At 30.8% G+C, this 26889-nt stretch overlaps 1 protein-coding gene and 1 long non-coding RNA gene across 7 annotated transcripts in view; one reads left to right on the top strand and one right to left on the bottom strand.

Moving 5' to 3' along the window:
• LOC143059650 (glycerol-3-phosphate dehydrogenase, mitochondrial-like) overlaps positions 1–26889 on the bottom strand; it is a 65034-nt gene that overhangs the window by 5748 nt on the left and 32397 nt on the right. For 2 of the 6 annotated variants that reach the window (XM_076233174.1, XM_076233173.1), the window contains exons 8-16: positions 22003–22147; positions 20025–20110; positions 18987–19094; positions 13556–13690; positions 12308–12486; positions 9686–9817; positions 7836–7994; positions 6511–6696; positions 4693–4791 (exon numbers count right to left, since the gene is read on the bottom strand). In XM_076233174.1, coding sequence (XP_076089289.1) covers positions 4693–4791; positions 6511–6696; positions 7836–7994; positions 9686–9817; positions 12308–12486; positions 13556–13690; positions 18987–19094; positions 20025–20110; positions 22003–22147 — 1229 coding nt within the window. Of the gene's footprint in view, positions 1–2679; positions 2778–3980; positions 4082–4692; positions 4792–6510; positions 6697–7835; positions 7995–8471; positions 8601–8646; positions 8803–9685; positions 9818–12307; positions 12487–13555; positions 13691–18986; positions 19095–20024; positions 20111–22002; positions 22148–26889 lie in introns of those variants that run through there. The other 4 variants (XM_076233176.1, XM_076233175.1, XM_076233178.1 and 1 more) reach the window with 4 other exon arrangements.
• On the top strand, positions 24276–25924 carry LOC143058821 (uncharacterized). Its single transcript, XR_012973246.1, has 2 exons — positions 24276–24767; positions 25078–25924. It is a non-coding gene; the product is annotated as an uncharacterized LOC143058821 (long non-coding RNA).

The raw sequence follows: 26889 nt of genomic DNA, 5'->3' as shown, positions 1-26889 counted from the left end.
GATTCCAAGACTTTTATGGAGGATAATTAACATACAAAGAGTTGTAGTGGATTAAAAGAAAGCAAAATATTTTGAACCCTTGCTAGAACTGTAATTGTAAGCACATCCTGTAAAAGAACTCTCAAGCCTGCCAACCTATGTTAGAACCCTGAAACAAGGTCACATTTACAGTTAATAATTTATCTGTTATGATAAAAAATAAAATTGATCAACATCGCTCAACCTGAATTAAAACAAAAACATAAAAGAAATAATGAATTACAAAGAACAGAATATTGCAAATAAGGAAAACAGTAAAACCAGTTTTGGCTGTTCCATTAAAATATACATCAAACGAAGTAATTTAAGACACCTGTATACATTAAAAATTGCCTTTCCAAGGTAAATTGTTGTTTTTTAATAAATGGAACAGCCTGTATATGCTGAATTGATCATGGCTTAATTATTTCAGTCCTTCATTAGAGGAAGTATTTTTTCCAGATTCTTAGGTAATTTATTCATTTCTATCTTTTGACAAATTATTAACAGTTTTCCTGTGTTAACTTTTGATCAAAATCGAATTTAAATATCAAATTTACTTGCTCTTCTCTGGTTTTTCCATTAAAACAATAATTCATTAATATCATAAAGTTGAAAAAAAATGAGATGTTGTATGACCACTAATGACAATGAATGAGACAACTTTCCAACAGTTGAAGTGGATGTAAGCAATTATAAGCAACTGTACCGCCTTTAACAATGTCAAAAACACTATAGTCTGCTATAAAGGGCCCAAAACTGAGTAACTTGAAACAATTCAATTAAGAAAACTTACAAACTAATTTATAATGAAAGTTAGTATATTTAATATAATAGTTCTTGAAAAACTGGTCATTATCGTGATATATGGACTGCCCACAGGACAGTGGTATTGACTAATATAGTGATAATGACTGAGCCGAAGGCGAGGTCGTTATTGCTGTCGCAGTCAATACCACTGTCCTACGGGCAGTTCATGTATCATGATAATGACTATTTTTTCAAGAACTATTATGTTTATTTCATTGAGAAACCATGTTTTGGAAAATTCTCATAAATTCAAAATGCCTAAAGCAACTCCAGTAGTTGCATGATTTCTATGGCAAAGAGTGAAGACCAGTCGTATTAATACTGCCATTCATTTTAGTGCAATTTTTCAGTATATAAATACTTAATCAAGTTATCTTTAATTTTATAATTAACGAAAACATATAATAAACAATTCAACAACTTAAATACAATATTAAAAACAGGAACATGTTTTATAAAAGATACATCTCTCTAAACAGAGAAACCATGCCCCACCGGTCATTAACAGAGAAATTACACCCCAACGGTCATTACCAGACGGAAACCATGCCCCAACGGTCATTATCAGACGGAAACCACGCCCCATCGATCATTATCATGTAAAAGTTTTCTGGTCCGTTTTTTATCTGTTAATGACCGATGGAATTTATTACTGAAGAATAATGAATGTCATGTGACCCCTTTTTATCCAATAAGAGAATCTTATTCTCAACCGATATGAAATAAACATCATTAATCAACTCAACAGTAAAGACTTGCAGGACAAAACTTGGTTTATCAACAACAATTCAATAAAGAACATGTTAACAGCCCAACTGTGAATTCATTCCATATCTTTATCATTCATAAAAAAAAATGCAAATTTTTTTTAATCTGCAATTATAATTTGTTTTGCTAGTAAGCTGTACATGTACGATTCATATTTTTGCACAAATTTATGTAGGTAAGCCAAAAATCCAAATGGAGGCAAAATACTGACAATATCATTCAATAATCATTTAACCATTCTAAACAAACAGGTATATTTTTGCAAATAACATTGTTTTAAGCATGTAAGCATATATTTCAAAAATTATTTTTTAAAATTTCAAAAATTTTAAAGGCAGATCTAAAAGCAACAGGTTAACACCTTGAATATTGTGTCATGAAGCATAAAATATATGTATACTATACAATAAAAGAAAAACACCCACTCAATTAATGCCTTTAAAGTGAGAATTTCTACTGCATTTAACTTTTTAAAAAGCGATTGAAATGAATAAAAAATTTTGAAACAATATTTCATCAAATATGAAATACTGTGAAAGGGAATATTTTAAAATGTCCATTTTAAACAAAATTACCCTTTGTGTAATTTATCAAGTCTTAACTAATATTTTATAACTTATTTCTCACTATATAATGCTAACTGTGCACAGCCTGCATGCTGTTTTACATTATAAGTTAAGAGCTGTTCCTTTGATAAATAATATAGAATAAAAAAAATATATCCTTCAGTCCAAATGAACTTATATTCTGAGTCTTATCTTTCCTATACTCTTACATTTGTGTCTTAACAAGATCGATTGTTGTTTCTTAAACAAACTGCTTTCAGGTTCTAATTGCCTTTAAATAGATGATATGAAGAACATATATATAAAAATATATTATTTTTTAATCATTCAAAAACATGCTTAAAAATGCACAAAATTATGTCAGCTTAAAAAATGACAATATTGCAGCATTTTAAGAAACCATTATAGCACACAAACAATGTAAAACAGACTGCATGACCAGGTTTTGACTACAGCTATAAAAATAAGCGAATGACTTCACAGTTATAGACTTGGAAAAGCCAAACCAATGCCTTACTCATGGTCGGAATCACTGAGTAGTGATTTCATCTTGTACACAGACGATTTAATGCCATAAACAGGATTATTCTTGTGAGATTTCAGAGAACTCAACAGCTGTAGGTAAATAAAAAACATTTTTTTGTAAGATTTCAGTGCAATCAACAGCTGTAGGTAAATAAAGAGATTCCAGTGTAGTCAACAGCTGTAGGAGAAAAAAAAGAAGCATAAGTTACTGTAGATTCATTTCTATTTGTGGGGTACTCTCAATTCTACTTATTTCCATTGATTTCAATGCATGGGTACAAGTGAACTACAAATCAAATTTGTCACCAAATTATAAATTTTCTATAATATAATGATAATATAGGCTATAAAAACCTTGAAAAAAAAGTAAATAAAAATACAATTTTCCGTCAATCCATTTAAGTTATATTATAATTAGTACTATTAAAAAATGAATCCACAGTGTGTGAAAAAATGTCATCGATTTGCCATTTCAGAATCTATTGAATTATGGGTAATATTTTCAAAAGCGTAGTTTGCACCGAATGGCTGTCATTGGCTTACGATGTCCAAAATAAGTGAAATAACATCAACGAATAGTGGTTGTTTTCAACACAAACAATTAGATAACCCATGGTCCTTTAACAATTAGATAACCCATGGTCCTTTAGATTCTTAAATGGTGAATTAGGGCACACAATTATATAACACTGCTTAAGTGACCACACAACAACAAAATACCAAAACTGCAAATAAAACATGTATCTATTCACTTCAATCATGAACTGATGATACTAATTACGCACATACTGTGGATTAGTTTAACTTTTGAAGGGTGCCAATTTTTATGGATTAAAGAAACATGAATTTGTCATGGATTTTCAATTCCTGGTATTGCCTAAGTCTACAAACAACATGTTGGAAAATATGTTGTTCATTGAGCTTAACATTTGTGGTTCAAATCTACAAAAGTGTGTGTGTTACGATAAATAAAGAAAAACAAATGCTTTCATATGTTTATGATAAGAATACCTTTATAATTTTTTTTTACTTTTTTTTTTATCATACAACAGTAGTCCTAAAAAGCTAAAAGCTTGGATAAAAAAAATAAATAGAGTTATAGATATCTATAGAATCATTGATATATTCACAACATAACCTTATATATTATTAAAAGCATGGTACAATTATACCCACACAATTTTTGTTCAAGCTATATATAGCCAAGAGGAATGTGTGAGATCTTTTGTGAGGTATCAATCAGTGCAAACAATAAATTCTGTGGATGTGAGTGACACAACAACAACTCCTTACTATTGGTCAGAATGCAGGGATCTTATCCTGTAAACAAATGGCTTTAATGCATGGTCTAGACCCTCACAGTGAGATTCCAATGCAATCACAAGTTGCATAAGCTGCAGAGAGATTAAATCAGAATGAATTCAGAAATCAAACTTCATTCAGTTATGTCTAAGCCAAAATCATTTCAAAGTTTTTGGGAGTGTGACCACTGGAGTATGAAAACAAAGTCATATGATAGACAGATAAAGACAGTCACAATACCACCAATCCTTAGACCAAGTAGTTAAGACCTGTCATGTAAAGTTAATAGATATAATACTACAGGACAAAAACAAAATTAAAATTATTTGATGTTATCCCCCTACCCACCTATTTTTTTTATTTTTTTTATTTGTGCTCAAATGTAGTTTTCTTGTATCAAAAATGCAACTTATGTTGCCTCCCCCCCCCCCCCCCCCCCAAATTAAAAAAAAAAAAAAAACAAATCCCTACCTACGAAGCCCTACAAACAGACATTGGTAAGCACATCACACACAGAAATTAAGGGTGGCCCTGATGGTAAAAAAATATGAAATGTATGTAATGGTATATGCTCTTAAAATCTGAGCACTATGTTTCACACTGACACACACTAAAAAAATACTGTACACAAATAAAAGTAGTCAACACTGTACACACATTACACAATTGTCACTGTACACATGTGGTACAGGTAAATACTAACCTGGAGAAATTCTCCTATATCTACTTGAGCATTTTTGTTGAGATCTACTTCATTAAGGATATCATGCAGCTGATCTTCTGTCACACGCTCACCAATTTTCTGAAATCAAATATACATTACATAGTAAGAAAATATAAAATATATGTGTATCAGCTTTAGAAGCAGGAAGACAATCAAATTTTTACCGTTTTTCCCCATTCTTTTCCTGGTTCCTTGCAAGTATAAATAAGTTCTATATCTATCTACAAGTTTATCATTTCTCAACCAATAATGTGATATTCAACACAAATTACTGACGAATTGTGAAAAAGGATAAAAAATTAACTGAGGCCTCAACAGAAATTGCTTTTTGCAAAAAATAGAGAGAGATTATAATTATTAGGAGTCTTTATTTGTATACCATTTATTATGCAAAAAATAGTTTAGTCTTTGCTTTACAATTTGCCTTAATGTTAAGGTCTATGATATAAGGGAAATAACTCTAAATAAATTATACATTATAATGTATTATAATTCTTATATGATTTGCATATCTATAAATACTTGAATTGGATTGGTCAATTAGAATTTTTCTCCAAGTTTACACTTCGATAAACCATGTTTCAGAAATTACTTTTGTAATCTATTCATGCGCGATACACAAGCTTGCAGTGATCCCAGGATTTTCAGCAATTTGAGATTTAAAAACAATTGCATAACAGTTGTGACTATTCTAGTGCATATATAACAAAAAAAAAGAAATAAATTTAATTCACTAAGCTTCCAAAATGTATAAAAATAAAATTTAATAAAATTCTGCGAAATTTCATGAAGGATTTGGCGAATTTACGTCATGGCAAAACACGACGTCATACGAAAAGAAATTTTCGAGGGAAAGATTATTTCGTTATGTGTACGCTTCAAATTGGAATAACATTTAATTAAAATGAAGTTTTTGAGGTAGGTGCTATTCTATTTAAGATTCCGTTGTAGTTATCTGACATTTATGGTTTTTAGAAAGTCAAGATGGCGGTGTACTCCTTAGTTACGACTTGCCATTGTGCTTTTGATGGTAATATATATAGTAGCCATCATAAAAAAAAATGTTTATTAGATATCACAAATGTTTGGCTGAAGAATTATAAGGATTAAACACATTTTTTCTAGAGGTTATTGATGTGTAAACCGGGGCTCTTACTCACAAACTCAACATAAAAGTCCTTCAGACTTTTATTCAGTTTGTGAGTTAATCGCCCCGGTTTACACATCAATAACCTCTAGAAAAAATGTGTTTAATCCTATAATGACCACTCTAGATTACAGTGCATTATTTTCAGATTATTTTATAGTCTCAATGTTTTCTGTTTAATTAAAAGTTTATGCTAAATTGAAATACTTATCTGGATGTAAATATCAAACCAGGAAAGTTGAAGGATATTGACAAACAATTGTTTTTTCAAAGATATTCGGTTTTAGTTTTTTAGATAATGTCTTCATCTTCACATAACACCTTATAAAATGTGTTCTTTGTTAAACACTTTTATCAATACCCACATAAATCATTTTCCCTCGTTTAATAACGTGTATCCACATTACTGTAAAGGTGGTACCAAACACCTTGACAAAAATTAATTTGACTAGTTTAATTTTCCTAAAATATAGACAAAACATATACTTTGACCTATCACTTACTCTGAAAAATTTCATTGGATTTAATTTGACTTTTCATCATTGCAATTGAGAAGCTTACATGATTTAAATGTTTAGCAGATTTTTCAGAGTTATCTCCCTGTAGTATTCGGTACCACCTTAAAAGTACTTTTCTAAATTTCTCCTTACCTTAAAATATCTCCTGAGATCATTAACAGTAATAAAACCTTTGTTTTCATAGTCCAGTGATTTAAATCTCTTTACATACATATTGATTTCATCCTTAGTAAAGTTGATAGGAACACTTGAGGTACCAGCACCTAAATCTAAACCCATTTCTCGCCTCAAAAATTGTTTGGCATGCTCCATTTCTGCCTGGAAACATTAAGAATATAAAATATACACAACACACTGAAAACATGATGTCAGTAACTTCGAAAGATCTTTAGATTTTTTGTAATGGAGGGTTCGTGTTGCTTAGTCTTTTTTTTCTATGATGTGTTTTGTATGCTATTGTTTATCTGTTCATCTTTTTCTTTTGTGACCATGGCATTGTCAGGTTTTATTTGTTATCTATGAGTGAAAATTCCTCTGGTATTTCACCCATCTCCTTTGTTGTGTTTTATGATTTGTACATGTATGTGACAAATGTGAAATAGAAAGCAATTTTTCTATTCTAAATCATAACTTATGAAATTAACCAAATAAGTATGGTAACTTGAAATATAATATGAATTTAAATTATGGCTAATTAGTTGAATTTATTTCTTCTCATGTACATGTATTATTTTTTTTAAAATAGTTTCAGAGATGTTGCATAAATTTGCACAACTCCCTTAATAGGTTATTCAAAATGGCTGACACTTCATATAATGAACTATATATTTATATCCTACCAAGTATAAGAGTTTTTCAGTAAAACTGGACAAAAGAAATTGCATTCATAAGATGAGATTGTTAAAATACTAAAAGAAACGGTCAAAGTCCCATAACTTTAGTAAAAATTTGATCAATTCAAACTGACAATTTAATATGGTAAAGACAATGTGAAACAAACATTCCTACCAAGTATGTAAGCTCTTGAGATGCAAAACAGTTTCTGAATAATGTTTTTGATTCCTTACCATTCATTCCCTTATGGCTTTTTCATAAAACTAAATGAAGAAGACAGGATGTAAAATTTGTTGTAGGTCAATTTTCTAGTACTGTAAACCAACTTATTTTCGCGAGCGATTTATAACTTTCCTGAGTAGAAAAATAACGGAAATTTAAATCTTTGTGGAAATGTAAAACTTGGATCTTTCTTTATTTATCTAACTCAAGTAAATTAGAAAATCACAAAATTAAATCGCCGCGAAATGGACTAGAAAGGTATAAACACAAAAATAAGTTGGTTTACAGTTTTTCATTTGAATTATGCAGAGTTTCTCAAAGTATGTTATATAATTAGTTGTGGGGCATTAAGAAAGGAATTCTATTCCAAAACTCTCATTTCAATAGAACAGCCCCCTTACCTGTTGTCTAGATTTACTCCATTTTAATTCCTCTGTCATTATCTCAATGATTCTTGGGAGGGCCTCTTCTGCAGCATGTACATTACAGAAAGCTAATCTGGTTCTTCTGGCTAAAATATCTACTGCCCTACATGCATACTCCCTAACTGCATATCTAACCTGAAAAATACTAACACATGTAGATTACAGAAAGCTAATCTGGTTCTTCTGGCTAAAATATCTACAGCTCTACATGCATTCTCTCTCACTACGTATCTGACCTAAAATATACTAACACATGTAGATTACAGAAAGCTAATCTGGTTCTTCTGGCTAAAATATCTACTGCCCTACATGCATACTCCCTAACTGCATATCTGACCTGAAATTTTCTTACACAAGTACATTACAGAAAGCTAATCTGGTTCTTCTGGCTAAAATATCTACTGCCCTACATGCATACTCCCTAACTGCATATCTAACCTGAAAAATACTAACACATGTACATTACAGAAAGCTAATCTGGTTCTTCTGGCTAAAATATCTACAGCTCTAAATGCATTCTCTCTCACTACGTATCTGACCTAAAATATACTAACACATGTAGATTACAGAAAGCTAATCTGGTTCTTCTGGCTAAAATATCTACAGCTCTACATGCATTCTCTCTCACTATGTATCTGACCTAAAATATACTAACACATGTAGATTACAGAAAGCTAATCTGGTTCTTCTGGCTAAAATATCTACTGCCCTACATGCATACTCCCTAACTGCATATCTGACCTGAAATTTTCTTACACATGTATATTACAGAAAGCTAATCTGGTTCTTCTGGCTAAAATATCTACAGCTCTACATGCATACTCCTTAACCGAATATCTGACCTAAAATATACTAACACATGTACATTACAGAAAGCTAATCTGGTTCTTCTGGCTAAAATATCTACTGTCCTACATGCATACTCCCTAACTGCATATCTGACCTGAAATTTACTAACACATGTACATTACAGAAAGCTAATCTGGTTCTTCTGGCTAAAATATCTACAGCCCTACATGCATACTCCCTAACTGCATATCTAACCTGAAATATACTGATATTAAACTATCAAGACAACAATATTGATACCTGACCTGAAGAAGTAATAGCTCTGAATTTGACTTAATAATTATAGGTTACATAACGAGTGAGAATTAGATATCGATTGATATTAACTCGAGTTATTTAATTTCAATAATAATAAACGGGCCTATGGCGAGTTTATTACTATTGAAATTAAATAACGAGAGTTGATATCAAGCGATATCTAATTCTCACAAGTTGTTAAACCTATTTCTCTTATGGCAAAAAGTTGTATGTGTGTGGCCTATTTGTTGCGAGTTGTGTTGCTACGGCCATTTTTCTTTGCAACGCATACTTGTTTACTTATGACAGATTTTTATAATTTTTTAAAGTAAAATTTACCAAAATCGTCTAGGGATCATCAAATTAATGTAATTTTGATATCACTTTTTCATATCACACTCCGTACGGTGTGATACGAAAAATATCTATTCACGTGGGAGTTAGATAACAGGCCCCAACCATAAGAGAATAAACATTATAAATGACTCTTGCTATATGTAAACAGTCGGTATTTATTTGCTTCAATGAGTATCAATATAATAAAATATTGGAAGAGTAAACTCCTACATGCTGTGCAGAATGTATCTGGAACCATTTGCTAAAAACTTATAAAATTTCTGAAATCCACTGTACAATGGGAGATGAGAATGATTCCCATGCACCAATAAAAGTCAATCAAACCATTTTTTTTTTTTAAATTTCTACATTTTAATGTAGCAAATTCTTATTCTTATTCTTACTTCAGCCTCTAAATAAGGGAATTCTTCGTGTAGTCTTTTACCAGACACTGGCCATCGTTTACCCGTCAGCGTAGCTAACTTTGCAACTTTGAAAGCTTTATCTCCATATGTGCTGGCTAAATGCTTTGCTACCTAAAAAAAAATGGAATTTCAAAATGATATGTACATATGTTGGTTAAGTTTTTATTAGCAGTTCCACTAAAAACCTGACACTTTCACATTTTTGTGTGAGGTGCACAGATTGATTCATACAAAGAAATTCATGTTTGTTGAATGCAAATTTTCATAATTTTGACACCAGCAATAAATCAAGAATGTATTCCCCTTTAATAAAAATGATGTTACAACTCCAAGCACTATATGTGTTAGGCATTTTTGTCAATGATGTGCCACCAGTACTTTTTTACACAAATCATATATAAGTACACGAAGTCAACATGATTATGAATACCAGTCATTTTACTTAGAAAAGCTTGATCAACAGACACTTTATTAACATACTTAGAGAATAAAGGAAGAAACTAGAAACAAAATGAACCACAGGAATCACAAAGAAGAAAAGCTTGATCCACGGACACTTTATTAGCAAAGTATACGTAGCTACCAAGTTTAACAATTCCAAAAATTTGCAGCGATCATACATATCACCCTATTACCATCCCAATTGGAAACAGTACCTCTTTGGGAGTGAAGCCAGTTGAAATGGTATGGCATTATGATCTATTTCATTATTTCAACAATAATACCACTAGAAACCTCCATGAGAACAACTACATAGATGTGTGAGAATATGTATATATAGCAGCTAACCATATAATAACGTTATTGACTAACTTTCACTTTTAACTTAACTAGATTCTTTTTTCACTTTCACTTTCTATTTATATCTATAACGTCGACATAACAACCTTTATTGTAACATTATTTTCATCGAAAACGCAGAACCGCAAAATTTGTACTACGCTGTTCGACTTCACATTTAATATTGTCCTGAAGAGGCCATGCTTGTTGGTGAAACATGTCAACCAGAATAAACTCTTACCATGCGGTAATTGATGGGTGCTGTTGTCTTTATTATCATTTTATTTTACTTTAACTTATCAAGTGAAAGACAACTGTGATTACCTTTTCAGTATCCACCCACAATACCCAAAGCACTATTACATGTACATGTATTACCACTTCAGGTGTTGGTTCACCTTGTTTAAATACAAATCATTTTGGAAAAATGGTAATAAATAGTTAAAAAATTCGTAAAGGTTCCGCGGAACCCAGTGTCTTGCCTACTTTTGCTGTAAATTGATGGCTCAACAAAAATGAGGGAAAAAATCAATAAAAGTATTCCGCTTGATATTATCTTTTGATTGTAAGAAGCTTCTGTCCAAGTTTGGTAAAAATCCAGGATAGTTTATTAATCTAATAAATGTTTTAAAAACGTTAACTGCAGACTGGATGAAATGTTAACTGGAAGAAAAGCTAAGTCCATTCATAAGTAAAATACAGATACACAGGTACAAAATATTAACAAAATTTCCTTCTAGATACTAGCTTTTGATCATAAACAAGCTTCTGTCCAAGTTTGACACAAATTAAAAATAGTATAAGAAAGTTATCAAAATTTAAAAAAAATTTAACCACAGAGTGAATGTGTTGTTTCCTGGCAAAAAATCTAAGTCCATTTAAAGTAAAATACGGAAAAAATGGATTTATCGTTTTAAAAAGTTTACTTCTGGATACTATCTTATGATCATAAACAAGCTTCTGTCTAAGTTTGGTACAAACCAAGGATAGTTTAAGAAAGTTATTAAAATTTCAAAAACTTTAACCACAGAGTGAATGTAATGTTTTCCTGCAGAAAAACTAAGTCCATTTATAAGCAAAATATGGAAAAAATGGAATTTTATTTTTACAAAATTTACTTCTGAATACTATCTTATGATCACAAACAAGCTTCTGTCCAAGTTTAGTAGAAATCCAGTATGACTTAAGAAAGTTATTAAAACTTCAAAAACTTTAACCACAGAGTGAATATTTGTGGACACCGCTGCCGCCGCCGATGACGGAATGTAGGATCGCTTAGTCTCGCTTTTTCGACTAAAGTCAATGCCTCAACAAAAACTAGCTTAGACAATCTTGACTTAAAGTACAGACAGAGTGATTGGCACCACGAACGTGCATTGATAACATTTATTCATATAAACCACACTGAAGTACAAATTTGAATTTCCTAATAGAAAACACTATTCATTTTGTTATAGTTTAATACTACTGAATATGTTTAAAAAATATAGTCTATCAAAAAAGATCTGTGTTGTCTGTCATCTCCAAATAATATAAATAGAAATGACAAAGTCAATGTTTGGCAACAGAAACTAACAGCATGTGCACAACTGCATGCCTTGTAGAAGAACAACAGATTCTTTCAATTGTTCCACCTTTTGTTGTTGTTTGTCTTTTTAATATTGAGCTAACTATAGAGTTGTATTTGATCATTTTTGAAAGCTGTATGGTATACCTGTAAATGTGGTCTCATTGACAATCATACCACATTTCCTAATTTTTACAGTTAATCAAATAAAGAGCAGATGGATGAACAAAAATATTGTGTGGTGACACCATTACCTCATTTTCCAGACCAAAATCTTGCACCAATCTGATGAACAATGTCGGGGACCATCCATGAGCACCATCTAACATTAGACCTTTAGTCCGACATCCTGAGGTGGTCTTTAGATTGCAAACATCTATTGCTTTGTCAACTGTTTCTTCAGCCATATGTCTGTAGGTTGTCCATTTACCACCTATCAAATAAAACAATATAAAATCAAGGACCAATACAACATCAAATTTTCATGCACATTTGGACCTTAAAAGGAAGTTAAAAGTTCTTGCAGTCTCTCAATCTTGGTTCAGTAAATTTTTCAGAATTAATCATTTTTGTGGTGTACTAATTTTTAGGGTTTTGCGTGTAACTTTGACCATTACTTTAAGATTTTATCAAATTACAATTTTCCCATCAACTTGAATGCAGAATTTCTTAAAACCACAAAAAATGCATCTTTGCAAATACAATTTTCCTCAATTTTTAAAAATTAGTGTGAAAAAAAAAAAAAATGAACAGCGTTCAGTTATAATGTTCTCTTCCTATGTACATGTTTTTTTTCGTTTAAATATCCTACAAGAAATGTTGATGTGAGACGGCTATGCAACATCATTTGGTCCCCGGTGGATAGTTGTCTCATTCATTTTTTTTTACATAAATAAGGCCGTTAGTTTTCTCGTTTGAATTGTTTTACATTGTCTTATCAGGGCCTTTTATAGCTGACTATGCTGTATGGGCTTTGCTCATTGTTGAAGGCTGTACGGTGACCTATAGTTGTTTTAAAATGTCTGTCATTTTGGTCTTTTGTGGATAGTTGTCTCATTGACAATCATACCACATCTTCTTTTTTATTATATCATCTCAGATATCTGTGTAGGCCCATTACAATTTATCAGTTCTGAGAGTTCTATAATATAATTGCAAGCTATTCAAAAGGAATTGGATTTGCTTTGGTCCAAGCTTACCTGCTATAGTTATTAAATTATTATCTGAGATTTCTATGATATGATTGCGAGCTATAGATTGGGTGCCTGTTTGGTTAGGGCCCATCACATACTAAAGGTTACCTGCTATAGTTATTAAATTATTATCTGAGATTTCTATATGATTGCGAGCTATAGATTGGGTGCCTGTTTGGTTAGGGCCCATCACATAGTAAAGGTTACCTGCTATAGTTATTAAATTATAATCTGAGATTTTTTTGATATGATTGCGAGCTATAGATTAGGTGCCTGTTTGGTTAGGGCCCATCACATACTAAAGGTTACCTGCTATAGTTATTAAGTTATTATCTGAGATTTCTATGATATGATTGCGAGCTATAGATTGAGTATCTGACTTGTTGGGGTCCATCACTAGAGGTCTGATTCCGCACCAAGCTGACAGCACATCACCTCTTCTTACTGGAAAAAAAAGTATATCAATATTTCAAACTTTTATATTTTCAAGGATTGTTATTTTACGCATTTTCAGTGCAAAAACTTGTGCTGGTGTTAAATTTATGCATCAAAAACAAATGTGCACATCTTGTCATTTTATGAACACTTATATAAATAAGGGAAAATAAATCATGAATAAAACATTTCCAGGTCTACAAAACTTTATTACAGGTACTTGTGTAACTGAACAATATACATAGGAACTTCTTTTTTGCCCAAAAGAATGTACCACTAGAAAGACTCATAAAAACTTTTGCTGACAATTGGAAGTAAATTCCAAAAGTAAAATTTCTTCTATTTTAAAAAAAAAATCAAAATAAAGAGGTTTGCTGCATTAAGTAGAGATTCATATGCTTATAAGTCTTTTAAGAGAATTATTGATATCAGAGGTTTTTTTTATATCTTGGTACAGTTATTCTACATTCCTCTTTAAAATGCTACACTTTAGTTTTAGATAACATTGTATTATGAGGGTAGTAATGCCCTTTAACGTCAAAGGGACATTTTCAGCTACCATTAGAAAAAAATTGATTTAAAATTTCAACATGATTTGTCAAATTATCCTTATCATGATTCGCCAGAGGTCTCAAATAATTATTGTTATTGTTTTTTTTGGAAAAATTTAACAAAATTCGTCAGAATCATTCAATTGTTTTATCGTCTGAAAGAAAGTGTATATTTTATCATCATGCAACAAAAATTACTGTTAACATCTTTTGGCAAGAATTTTTACTGTTACAAGTACACACCCATGATATCGCGGGTCCGTGACTGAATTGAATTATATAACTATGCTTAAGCCTTATTTTAGTAATTGGTATTGTCATCTGATATATTAAATATATATCTGATATTAAAGTCATGTCGATTATAAGATACACAGTTTTCTCTGCTTTCAAATCTTTCTGTTTGAACCCGTCGACCTGGAACTTATCAATTATTGGTAATATTTATTATTTGGAAAACAAAAGGTCCTGGCTATCCAGGAATGGAGTATTTTTTAATCAACAGCACTGTCCTATATTAGTTATCTTAGAAAGTCTTGCTGATTGCTGAATAAAACTACAATAGGGAACAATTTGACAATGATTTAATTTAGTAGTGTCAGCCCTTTGATTATGACCCGTGTATATAGCAAAATCCTAAATACACCGTTTGGTGGTGCGCCTGTCAAATGCGGAATGTACAGATAAGGTAATAGCTAACAGGTGAATATACTATTGGTATCGGTATCGGATTCGACCCGGAACTTGTTAATTATTGGCATTATTAATTATGTGGAAAACAAAAGGGTCTGGAGTGGTGTAATTTTTAATCTATACCATTGTCCTATATAAGTTATATATAGAGTTGAATTCTTTGATTTGTCGTTTTTACCCGATGACGGCTGACAAATTGGACCTCGTAATTTTAGTATTATAGATTCCTCACGAAGGTACACCCATTACCACCCTCTATTATGTTATTGAGAACACTGTCAGCTAAGGGTTCAATAAAAATAAAACTCTTCATGAAGTAATATATAATGATAGATTAGTGAGGATTGCTTCCCTTGACTCACTGTGACAAAAAACGATGTTTAAATTGGTGTTGTGTGTGAAAACCAATTATAATTCTATTCATCTTGTATTCTCAAGGATTTACATATACTGATCCCTGATCCAATACCTTGATTTAAATATAATTGATTTAAACAATAAAATGTTGGGATTGAATTGAAAAGCTTGTAACAGGGTTAACTTATACCAACAGTGTGTACAATTTAACACTGTTATCTCTTTCCTAGCAGTATTTGCAGTACAAAAATATCAGAAACAAATGTGGCTGTGTTTGTGAAGTACACAAATCCAAGTCTAAATTATCGAATAATTGGACAAATTTAAAACAAAATTTGAATTTGGAGTCTCAATTCATACATTTTCTTTGAAATGAAATTAGCTGGACATTTAATAACAAAACACAGAAGTAAATTAGCTTCATACATGTCATTACTTATTCAAAAAGCTGACTATCTAAATAATCTCCTTTTTTAAAACATTTTTCAATAATACCCTGAATTAAAATTTTGAAAGTTAAAATATTAAATTGGATTACAATAAGTTTAACAGCATAAAAGAAAATGCTATATAAAAAGCATCAATAACATAATTATATAAAATTGTACAATATGATAATTTACATGAAGTTAAAAAAAAACATTTAAAAATTGATTTCTATATTATCAAACAGATTGATCATGAACATTTTATGACATCCAAAATAAACACTTTCAATAACCAATTTTGTTATAAACAATAAACAACCTACAGAAATTAAAACTTTAATTATCCTTCCATTAAAATATAATCAACAATGTATACAAATTAATTACATGTTTGTGATAGTTTGTCTCAAGAAAACTTGACTGACAAGGATAATACTCCAGTAATTAAAGAGTTATGATAATATGTATGAGTGATCCTGACACACTGATCAGTGACAAACATAACTTATACTTGGTATATATACATCATATGGGCTTGTAATGTTCATCAGCTCCAATACAAAGAATTCGAAAGGAAATCACATCAAGGTAGCATATCTTATTTAAATTATTGTTTAATTTCAAATTTTATTGTAAAATTAATTTTAATAGTCATTTTTATTCATTTCATTCTTTTTAAAATTACTTTTTTCTTTCTTTATCTAGTTTAAATACTTTTTTTCATATTCAATCAAAAAATATATTTAAAATTTTAGTGTAAAAATTATAAATGTAATTAATTTTATCATTAAATTTCACTTAATTTTAATATCAAGTCATTATTTTATTTATTTTCTTTTGAATTCACTCCGGTTAAAAATCATTTTTCTTTTTATTAAATATCTTTTTCTTTTTATTAAATATCTTTTTCTTTTTATTAAATATCTTTTTCTTTTTATCAATTTTAAAAATAAAGTATAAATAACTTTTAAAATTAATATATCGCTACAACGCATTTAAACTATTGGTAAAAGATAAATTAAAGTTTTGAGATTTAGCTTAAAATAATAAAGACCAATTGACAAATATCTGTACAATTGACTTCTATTTTTTAGTATAACATAGTATGTTATATTCTTTGACTCAGGGTGAATCTTAAAATGAAAACTAAGCCAGCATTTGATTGGCACATCTTTGTGCAGGCTTTATTTCCAATGTCTGAGCGAATATGTGTTAGTGAAATGGTGACCAATCCTTCAACTATCAGCTATATTTTAAGAAAAACAACTACTACTCCTTTGACAACTTATTTATCAGGCCAGAGAGCTATCCCAGAATGGATAGATATGGTTTGGCACAATATATGCATGGGCTTAATGAAATTGCCAATGCTATTTTGTGTTTGACCATATTTATTTCAATTCCATCATTGGACAGGTAGCTTTTAGTAAATTATAATTTATTTATCAATCATCGTAAACTTTAAAAGGTAATTATTCGTTTATACCATTTTTGCTGTAAAACAGTATCTGCAGCACATCAGCCTAAAAGATATTGTCTACATATTCAAGATGACCTGGCAAGGTAATTGTTTGATTTACTTGTTTTACTGGTAAATATTTTCGACATATTCAGGATGATTTATTGTTTGACTAACTTCCAGTAGCAGATATTTCATAAATTCAGAATGAAGGGCCACAACTGAGGTGGATTGGCACACATTATGCACAGGCTTGAAATGAAGTGTCTGTGCTAATTCATGCTTAACCATTTCAGTTTGTTAAATCATCTATAGCATCAGTGATTTTCATGGAATATTTTATGTTTTTTAAAGGAATTCGGTGTTGCCAAGATTTCATTTATAATTTTACCAGACAACTTTGCCTTCTTTTTCTAGAGGATTGCTTAATGAATGTTGAAGGTTGTACAATGCCAGACGATGTCTATTTTTGCTTAACGTTTGCAGTTAGATTGCTGTCTGGCTAGTGTTTCACCCACAGTTCATAGCATATTATAGATTAAGACAATTCAGACATTAACTCTATTTCTTTACATCAGTTGTTTCTCTGTTGTTTCAAGTACAACTATTTTCAGAAGGGATCTGTTTTAATTTTCAAATTTGGTAGTTATATTTTCATATTTTTCTTTCAATAATGAAAACAATGATGTACGAGAAACATCTAAAGACCAGAAGTTGAAAAGCTGTTCAAACGTCTATCATGTAGGTTGTACAAACAAATAACCAGACGACTATAGAGTATGAAGAAAGCAGAGAACAAAATGTCTTGACACATTTTGTGTGCAGTCTTTATATAAATAGTCTGCACCATACTGTGTTGAATCAGTTTGTTAATAAATCAACTAAGGATATGTTTGGTGAAAACGAAAATGGAGAATGTGTCCATAGGAAACAGTTATTGCCCCTGTTTGCAATTTTTGTTATAAAGGGACATAACTCAAGAACAAGTAAAAGTGACACCACCAAATTGGCAATTGATCCAAGTTTTGCGATAATAAGTGTTTGTGTCTAAGTTTCATAATATTTGGTTGCGCCAAACTTTTTTCAGATAACAACAACTTATTTTTGGACCTATAGACAGACAAGGGTAACACTTAATGCCCCTAAAAACAACAAGCATCAATTCAAAACTGAAATTATGTATTTTGATTGGTCTGATTTTTCAATTATAAATCTAGTTGTTTATAGTATTTGAAGTTCTGGTTTGTGCTTGAATATATTTATACTAACTAGCTATATCTAGTTTCTTTGTGACATTTGTTTATTCTGATTTTCAAATGTCTTAAATTCAATTGTTTCACAAAAGTAAGAATTTTGCATTTGTTGGGCTAGATCACCAGCTATTTTTCATACAATAAAGAATTTCATTGGCACATTTTTGGGCAGGCTTCAATTAAAATGTCTGATCAAATGTGTGCTACTGAAACTCTGAATTATATCTCATCAGACAAGCCTTTAATTTACAGCTGGTATGCTCAACACATTATATGAGTTATTTCTATAGCGAGAGACTGCAAAGAGTTATAATTGTTAATTTTATGCTGCCGAAATTATATTTGGTATTTATAGTACCCCTGTTTGTTGTCATGTATTTGATATAAGTAGTAAAAGCTTTGTCAATCTTAATATGTATTCATCATGGTCAATAATAAAATGTATATAACATGGCTTTTCCAGAGCAGAGCAGAGCTCTTAGGATCAGTATACTAGCATCCCAAGTTGATAGGGGTGTGATAGTGGAAATGCACAAAGATATTTTCTCTTTCTATATAACCTACCATCCACATCCTGATGTAAATAATTTCTAACTTCTGATAATATAAACTGGATCTCATTTTCTGATGGAGAAGGTTTGTCTGTCACTTCACAAGCAACATCAGTCGTTCCTGTAAAAATAAATGAAGGGCATTTAAGGTGGTACAATAACATTACAGTTAGATAACTCTGTCAAAATCACCTAAAAGTTTAATCAAGTTCTATTGAGTATTGTTTAGGAAATGTTAAGCTTCTCAATGATCAAAATTGGTGTTTGTCATACTGCTAAATATATATCTAATGAATTTTTTCAGATAAAGTGTGTGGTTCAAGTTTTTAAAAACTGTTTTATTTTTGTCAAAGGGTAAAAGTCAGAAATTTATGAAAATTAAAAGAGCCAAATTAATTTTAGTTTAGGTATGGGTTCCACCTTAATCTTTAAACTATAATTATACATTATCAATTTAATCCTCCAAAATGACATTATCTTATTTAACCCTTTCAACGCTACACAAAAAAATAGAAAAATGGCTGCTGCTGCTGCATTTTTTTGTGTTCATTGATTAGAACAGTACATTCCTTTCCAGACTGTTGTATCTTTTTTATTATAAGAGATACAGAGAAAGTTATTGCATGAAAAATGCTCAGGAGAGTATGAACTGTAATGTTAGATAATTATTTCAGTAAAATGTGTTAAGACTTTGATGTCTTAGATTTGGCTCTTTATTTCTTTATCTTAATTTCAGCAATGACTAATTAAAAAGGTGTGGCCAGAGCATACTGTTTTTCAATCAGAGCCAATTTTAGTGAATTGTAAAAAAATTGTATTTTCATTCATATGTTTTGTTGTTTTGAATAATCTCGGCGGAATGAATATCATTTTTTAACTATTTCAAACAATTTTCTTCATTCTGTTTGTAAGAATCTGCAACATTTTTTTTGTGGCCACATAATGTTGTCACTCTGGCGGGTAGTTTTTCTAAAGAGCAATCATACCACTTCTCCTCATGTTTTCATAAGCAAGAAGAGGAGTTAATGACTATTTTGGTTATCATTCAAACCTGCTAACGTCACTTTTTGCCAAGGGAGAAAAAATATCACTCGTCCATCACTGGTATCAGGATCCAGTAAACCCATATCTTCTGGACTGAAACAAATAAATATCACCACTTCATGCACTTTATCATTGAAAACCAAAACAATTTTATCTATTTATCTTTTATTCAAAAGCTGAGTTAATCTGCTATGGATTAAATATTCGTTGGAATACTAGTTTTCATTATATGTGGGTACAGGGGTTTACAAATTTTGAATGAATACTTTGCCAAAACCACTAAATTAAATTTCAATCAATATACAAGTTTTCCTTAATTCATAAAAAAATAGTACCAAGGAAAATAAATAAATCCACAGTATCTTGTAAATTAGAAATTTTGCTATATGCGCCTGTCTGGGTCAGTGTCTATTACAGGTTTGGTGTTTGTTGAAGTGTGCTGTGTTTGTTTTTTGTTAATTATTTTGTACCTAAATCATGTTGCAATTTTTTTCGTTTATTTGTTTTACATTTGTCATGCATTGGTCTTGTATAGCTTGCTATGGGGTATGTGTTTTGCACATTGTTGAAGGCTATAAAGAGACCTATTGTTGCTAGCTTCTACATCATTTGATCTCTGGTGACTAGTTGTCTCATTGCCACTGATACCATAACTTTTTATTTCTATACAGCATACCGTATATATGCCATATAGTAACCCTCAAAGTCAATTTTCTTCCTTAAAAGTTGTTTTTTGTGAGATTGTTTGACAAATTGATTTAATTTATAGATGCAATGTGAGTTAATCTTATTACTCACTACTTATATATACTTGCTAGTATATACATGTATATACAAATATATACTTGCTAGTATATATACAAAAAAAGTTATGATTTGTAATTTCTATGAAAACTAAAAATGATGTAAATTTCATATATATATATATGGGCATGACAATCTAAAAATAAACGTTAAAGCAAACAGGAAAAAGAAAATTGATGTAGTAGAAAACCAATCATAAAAGTATGACATATACCCAATAAGTTTGTGCTAAATACTAAGAAATTGGGACATGCAAATACTGAGAAAAATGCAACAGCAACACAGGGGTTTCATTATCTTTCATGTTGACTGGTACTTTCCACGTTTCTAGGTGGTACTTTTCAATTTATTCCATGAATATCTTATATAAAAATTCCTACATTTAGGCGGTAATTGTCAATAGCATAGGATGGTAAAAGTACCAGGTACCGCCTCCTAATGAATGGCCTGGCAACATGGTCTCTGGCCTAAATAAAGATCTCTGGTCTTCATAAAGGTCTCTGGCCTTAATAAAGATCTCTGGCCTTAATAAAGGTCTCTGGCCTAATATAGGTATCTGGCCTAAATAAGGGTCTGTGGCCTGAATAAAGGTCTCTGGCCTTATTAAAAGTCTCTTGCTTTATTAAAGGTATCTGGCCTTAAAAAAAGTTCTCTGGTCTTAATAAAGGACTCTGGCCTAAATAAAGGTATCTGGCCTAAATAAAGGTCTCTGGCCTTAATAAAGGTCTCTGGCCTAAATAAAGGTCTCTGGCATAAATAAAGGTATCTTGCCTTAATAAAGGTCTCTGGCATAAATAAAGGTCTCTGACATAAATAAAGGTCTCTGGCCTAAATAAAGGTTACATAATCTGGCCTAAATAAGGGTCTGTGGCCTGAATAAAGGTATGCGGCTTAAATAAAGGTCTCTGGCCTAAATAAAGGTCTCTGGCCTAAATAAAGGTATCTGGCCTAAATTAGGGCTTAGACCTGAATAAAGGTCTCTATCCTAAATAAAGGTCTCTGGTCTAAATAAAGGTCTCTGGCCTCAATAAAGGTCTGTGGGCTAAATATAGGTCTGTGGCCTAATAAAGGTTTGTGGCCTAAATGAAGGTCTCTGGCCTAAATGAGGGTATCTGGCCTAAATATACGTCTCTTAGTATGACAACTGCTTTACTATCACCTGAATTTCCTAATAGCCTTACCTATAATAATCTGGCAGTACTATATGGACACCTTGACTTGGTTGACAGATTTTCTGGTCATCTTTGTTCCCCATCAGTCGTATGTGGTCTGTGTAGGGTCCTGTTGCATTGATTATACATTTGGCTTTAATGTTGAACTCTTTATCTATAAAGTATAAAATATATGTGTGTATTAAGTAAAGGATAAATATCTAAAGCAAAAAGCAAAATAAAAAAAATACCAAAATACTAAGGAAAATTCAAAACAGAAAGTCCTTTATGAAATTACAAAATCAAAAGCTCAAACAAATGAAAAGCAAATTAATGTCTTATGAAATAGTATCCACAAGGACAAAAAATTTCTGATTATATTTCATCCCTGTCTAAGAAATAATGTACGTGTCCAGAGAAGAACATATTTCAATATGAAAATGTGTCTTTTAGTCCCAATATAGAAAATATTTCATAGATGGCATTGATATAAGTAAAATTTGTATTATTCAAAGGATCCAAAGTTATATTTTGTCTATATATATCAAGACTTAAATTCTCCCTTGCACTGCTCAGCCGAATTAAAAGTATTTAATCTCAAATTCAATAGGCTATTAACAAGACAAACATAGAAATAGGATTAGGTGCTCGCAAAAACATATCATATTCTCTTGCTATACAATATTTTATTCTACTTTATTGTACAGATTTCTTCGATTCAAACAACATATAAATACATGTTATAAACATAGCAGCAACTGTATAGATACTAACATGACCAACTCACCTATTCAACGTAACTGTGAGCACCTTCGATACTAATACATTTAAATGCCAAACTTTATATATTATCATTAAACGCCACCCGTTGAAACCACCAAAACTTTCCTTGTGCCTTAATTTATGCACCTAACATCAAACTTTATAAATAGTACATACTGTTGCAGAACCAGTAACAGAACTAGTTATACTAGTTAAACCCAATTTCAAAGGAAACGAATTATATAAAAGTACATGCCAATGGATAGATTGTCATGTAACATTTTCTCATCATACAAATTATATCTTGGATAATGATAGCATCAATCTTGAACCTATATATATGTGATTGTCATTATTTTTAAAATATGAATTGACACAATACATTGTACGTATTTATAGATTATCGTTGATCATCTCAACGAGATTGATTTTCTCGCTTGAGCTGGTACAGCGAAAGTGAGAAAAGCAATCGAGTTGAGATGACCAATGATAACCTGTTTATCGCTATTTTAACTATGACGACGTTGTCAATTTCATGTCAATTTCGTTAGCAACGCCACGTGGCCTCCTTAGTTTCTAGCGATAATTTTTCCATCTCAAGCGAGAAGCATGATATGAAAATTATCACAAAAAAAGTTCAAAAGAAAAATGCACAAAATAGCGATAAAGTACAATTAACACGTACTTCATAGTAGTTTAAGGTACCACTTTGATTTTTTTTTACTTATAAATACCAATTTGAAATGACTTAATTAAGGAATATAATTTATTTTTTTATTGAAAAAAACAATGTTTGCCATACAAAATATTGTCAGTTATAAATCTAAAAATGTGCATGTTTGTGTACTGAAGATACCATTTGAGGCATCATATCACAGTTATACACATACTTCACACGTCAAAAAACTAAATAAATTTCTGACTAAGAAAAAACAAGAATGTGTCCCCAGTACATGAATGCCCCATCCGCACTATCATTTTCTATGTTCAATTAAGTTAACCAAGAAAATGGGAGAAAATCTCTACTTTGGCATTAAAATTAGCAACATTATATCACAGGGAACATGTGTACTAAGTTTCAAGTTGATTGGACTTCAACTTCATCAAAAACTACCTTGACCAAAAACTTTAACCTGAAAACTTTAACCTGAAGCAGGACAGAAGGGCGGACGGAAGGATGAACAAACAAACCGACGCACAGATCAGAAAACATAATGCCCAAAATGAGGCATAACAACATAACCCTTCCCATGAAGTAAAAGTGTTGCTCCCTTACAATTGATCTTTTGTAGAGTTAAATATTTGTTTTAAAACAAACAGTTGTACTGGATCATATATTATATAGTAAAATATCCTATATATTAGATTTACTCTTTACTTTATTCTTAACACAAAAACTCTGAAGCTGATTAAACTTGAATCTGATTCAAACTTAGCCCACATACATTTTACTTATTGCAAAATTATCTAAAAAAAAAATTAATAATGAAGATTTCAAGGTATGATTAGTGAATATTTCCATATAAAATCATTAACTCATATCTACATGAGTGTAAAATTATCATAAAAAAAAAAGATAATTAAGATTTCAAAGTAAGATTAGTATCTACATCATCAAAAAGCAATGCAATTTCGGAGAAATGGAGACAGTCATCCAAAAGTATTAAAATAGAGAAAATAAACAAAACAATTTTTACTTCCTTATCAAGTGGTGATATTTTACTTGATATCCTTCAGATATTTTTGGTTTCAGTTTCAAAGTTTCCATTTATTGTAATTTTCAATTGTTTAAAAGTAGATGGCACTTAACCTCTTCCTGACCCTGCTGACCCTACAGAAAATACAAACTATATAAAGTCACGTATACAATATATCATTCAGTCAATTACTTCCAAACCATTGACACAATATATACATGTATCACATCAAATTCACAGAGTAGTTGTCTAAAGTTCAAAGACATTATTCAAAATTGAAAACAAAAACTGAAGAAGACAATAATAAATAAGAAAATGGAAAAGAAATACTTAAAGGTAAGAATTTTAATTCTTATAAATAAGAAAATGTGGTATGAGTGCCAATGAGATGAATTTAAAAAAAAAAAAGACAAAATGACACAGAAGTTTTACCTTTCCTTAGATATTTTACATTAAAATATTTCATGCCATCTTTCATTATGGAAACGAGAATATATGACAATGCTAATGGAGGAACTCTTTTGTCACTTGCCTAATTAGTAAACTTACAAAGAAAATAGTAACTACTGCTAATTTTTTTTCTGGCATTGTAAGATAAAGAAGTTGTTGTCATCTTAAAGTAACTTGGTGGTAATTTATTTTGTAGACTTACAGGCAGAAAACGGTGGGAATGTCAACAGAGAGATGTGAATCATTGAATTATTACAAATATCTTTGCCAAAATATCGGATCTGAAGAAGTTGTCAAGACTAGGAGGTTAGCTAGCACTATATTGGACATGGGAAACTCTAATAAATTTAAAACAATTACTAGTGGAAGTAAAGGTGAAGGGCTTTCTTTGAAAAGCAGTGATCTGGATATAATGATTATCATTCCTACGATTAAAGTGTATGAATCAGAAACAGAAGTTGTATTTGATAATCAAATAATTCCTTTAATTATGAATACTGAGGAGACCCCTCCATGTTTTACACAACTGCGTCTTCTTAATTCTAATTTAATGAGTGAACAATCAAAAGACATTTGCCAAACAAATCATCTTGGATGTATGCTTTCAAGTGATCAGTATAAACATTTTTTTTTAACTAGCTATTCTGATAAATGTGGTAACGAGGCAAAAAAATCAGTTCGAAAATTATTAAAAATGTTTTTTAAACTTCATGGGCCATGTATATCAGAAATAACTAACCAGTTAGATTTAGCAATGTGCCTTCAATGTGACCAATGGATAGTTCAAGTTCAGCCATGGATTAGAAGACCACGTTCTACATGGCCTGCACCTGAAATCATCTCCAATATTATATCGTGTGGAGTGTTATTTGTTCCAATTGGAAGCAAAGGATCCAGAAATGAAAATCTGGAATGGCGAATTTCTTTTTCTGTAGCAGAAAAGTTTCTTATCTTTTCATTTAGTCATACACAATTTTTATGTTATGCTCTGTTAAAAATCTTACTGAAGGAAATAGTAGAAAAACATGAAGATTTGAAAGATTTATTATGTTCTTATTTCTTAAAAACATTGATGTTTTGGATTTCAGAAGAAACTAATCCAAATGTATGGCGACCAGATAATATAATACCTTGTTTTATGGCATGCCTTCAAAGATTAATGTACTGTGTAAGATATTCAATCTTGTCACATTATTTTATTCCTGAAAATAACTTTTTCTTTTCACGATTTAATGTTCTGAACAAAGAAAAATTGAGGACTGTACTGAAAAGTTTATATGAGCAAGGAATCTTTTGTTTTGTGTCTTCTGAAACCCTGCAAGATTATAAAAGACAATCCTATAAAATCACTGATTATTTAACTAGAGTAAATTTCAGAAAAGAAATACAAACAAGTGTCAATATTTCATTTCTTGAGAAAATACATTTACTGTATAATTTTCTACATCGATCCAAAACGGGTGTATCTAAAGGTTTATTTGCTTTATATTTATCAAAAGCATGTTGCTTTGTTCCAGATGCTTCAAAATATCTATATAGCTCTGAAAACAAACAGCGATACTGCAAGTACAAATATGATCTTAGCCATTTATTGATAGGTGTAAATTCAGATGCAGTTTCCGGATGGCTAACATTAGCTTCTTTCCTCTATGTTCATAAAAAATATTTTGCCTCATTAAGTGTTTTAAATTATGCAATGCAGAAATACACAGATGAGAAAATTTTTACTGGATCAACCACATCCGAATTCACATTCATCCAAAAACATGCGCTCAATCTGATGAAAAAAGAAAAACTGTATACAGTAATAAAGGCATTAACGATTGAAGTTCTTAAATTTGACTTTGAGACCCTAATTCCACAAGAATTACCACTAAGTTTGGCAGATCAACTTTTTGTTTATCATCCTTTACCATATGCATATTTCCTCAGTTTCTTATGTTACTATCATCTACAGGACGTTCCATCATGTAGACAATACTTACTAAAACTTATATCGACAATGACA

This window comes from Mytilus galloprovincialis, chromosome 14 (genome assembly GCF_965363235.1).
Source record: "Mytilus galloprovincialis chromosome 14, xbMytGall1.hap1.1, whole genome shotgun sequence".
In the NCBI taxonomy this organism is placed as follows: Eukaryota; Metazoa; Mollusca; class Bivalvia; order Mytilida; family Mytilidae; genus Mytilus; species Mytilus galloprovincialis.
The sequence above is the reverse complement of the archived record's forward strand: the minus strand, read 5'-3'. Positions and strand labels throughout refer to the sequence as shown.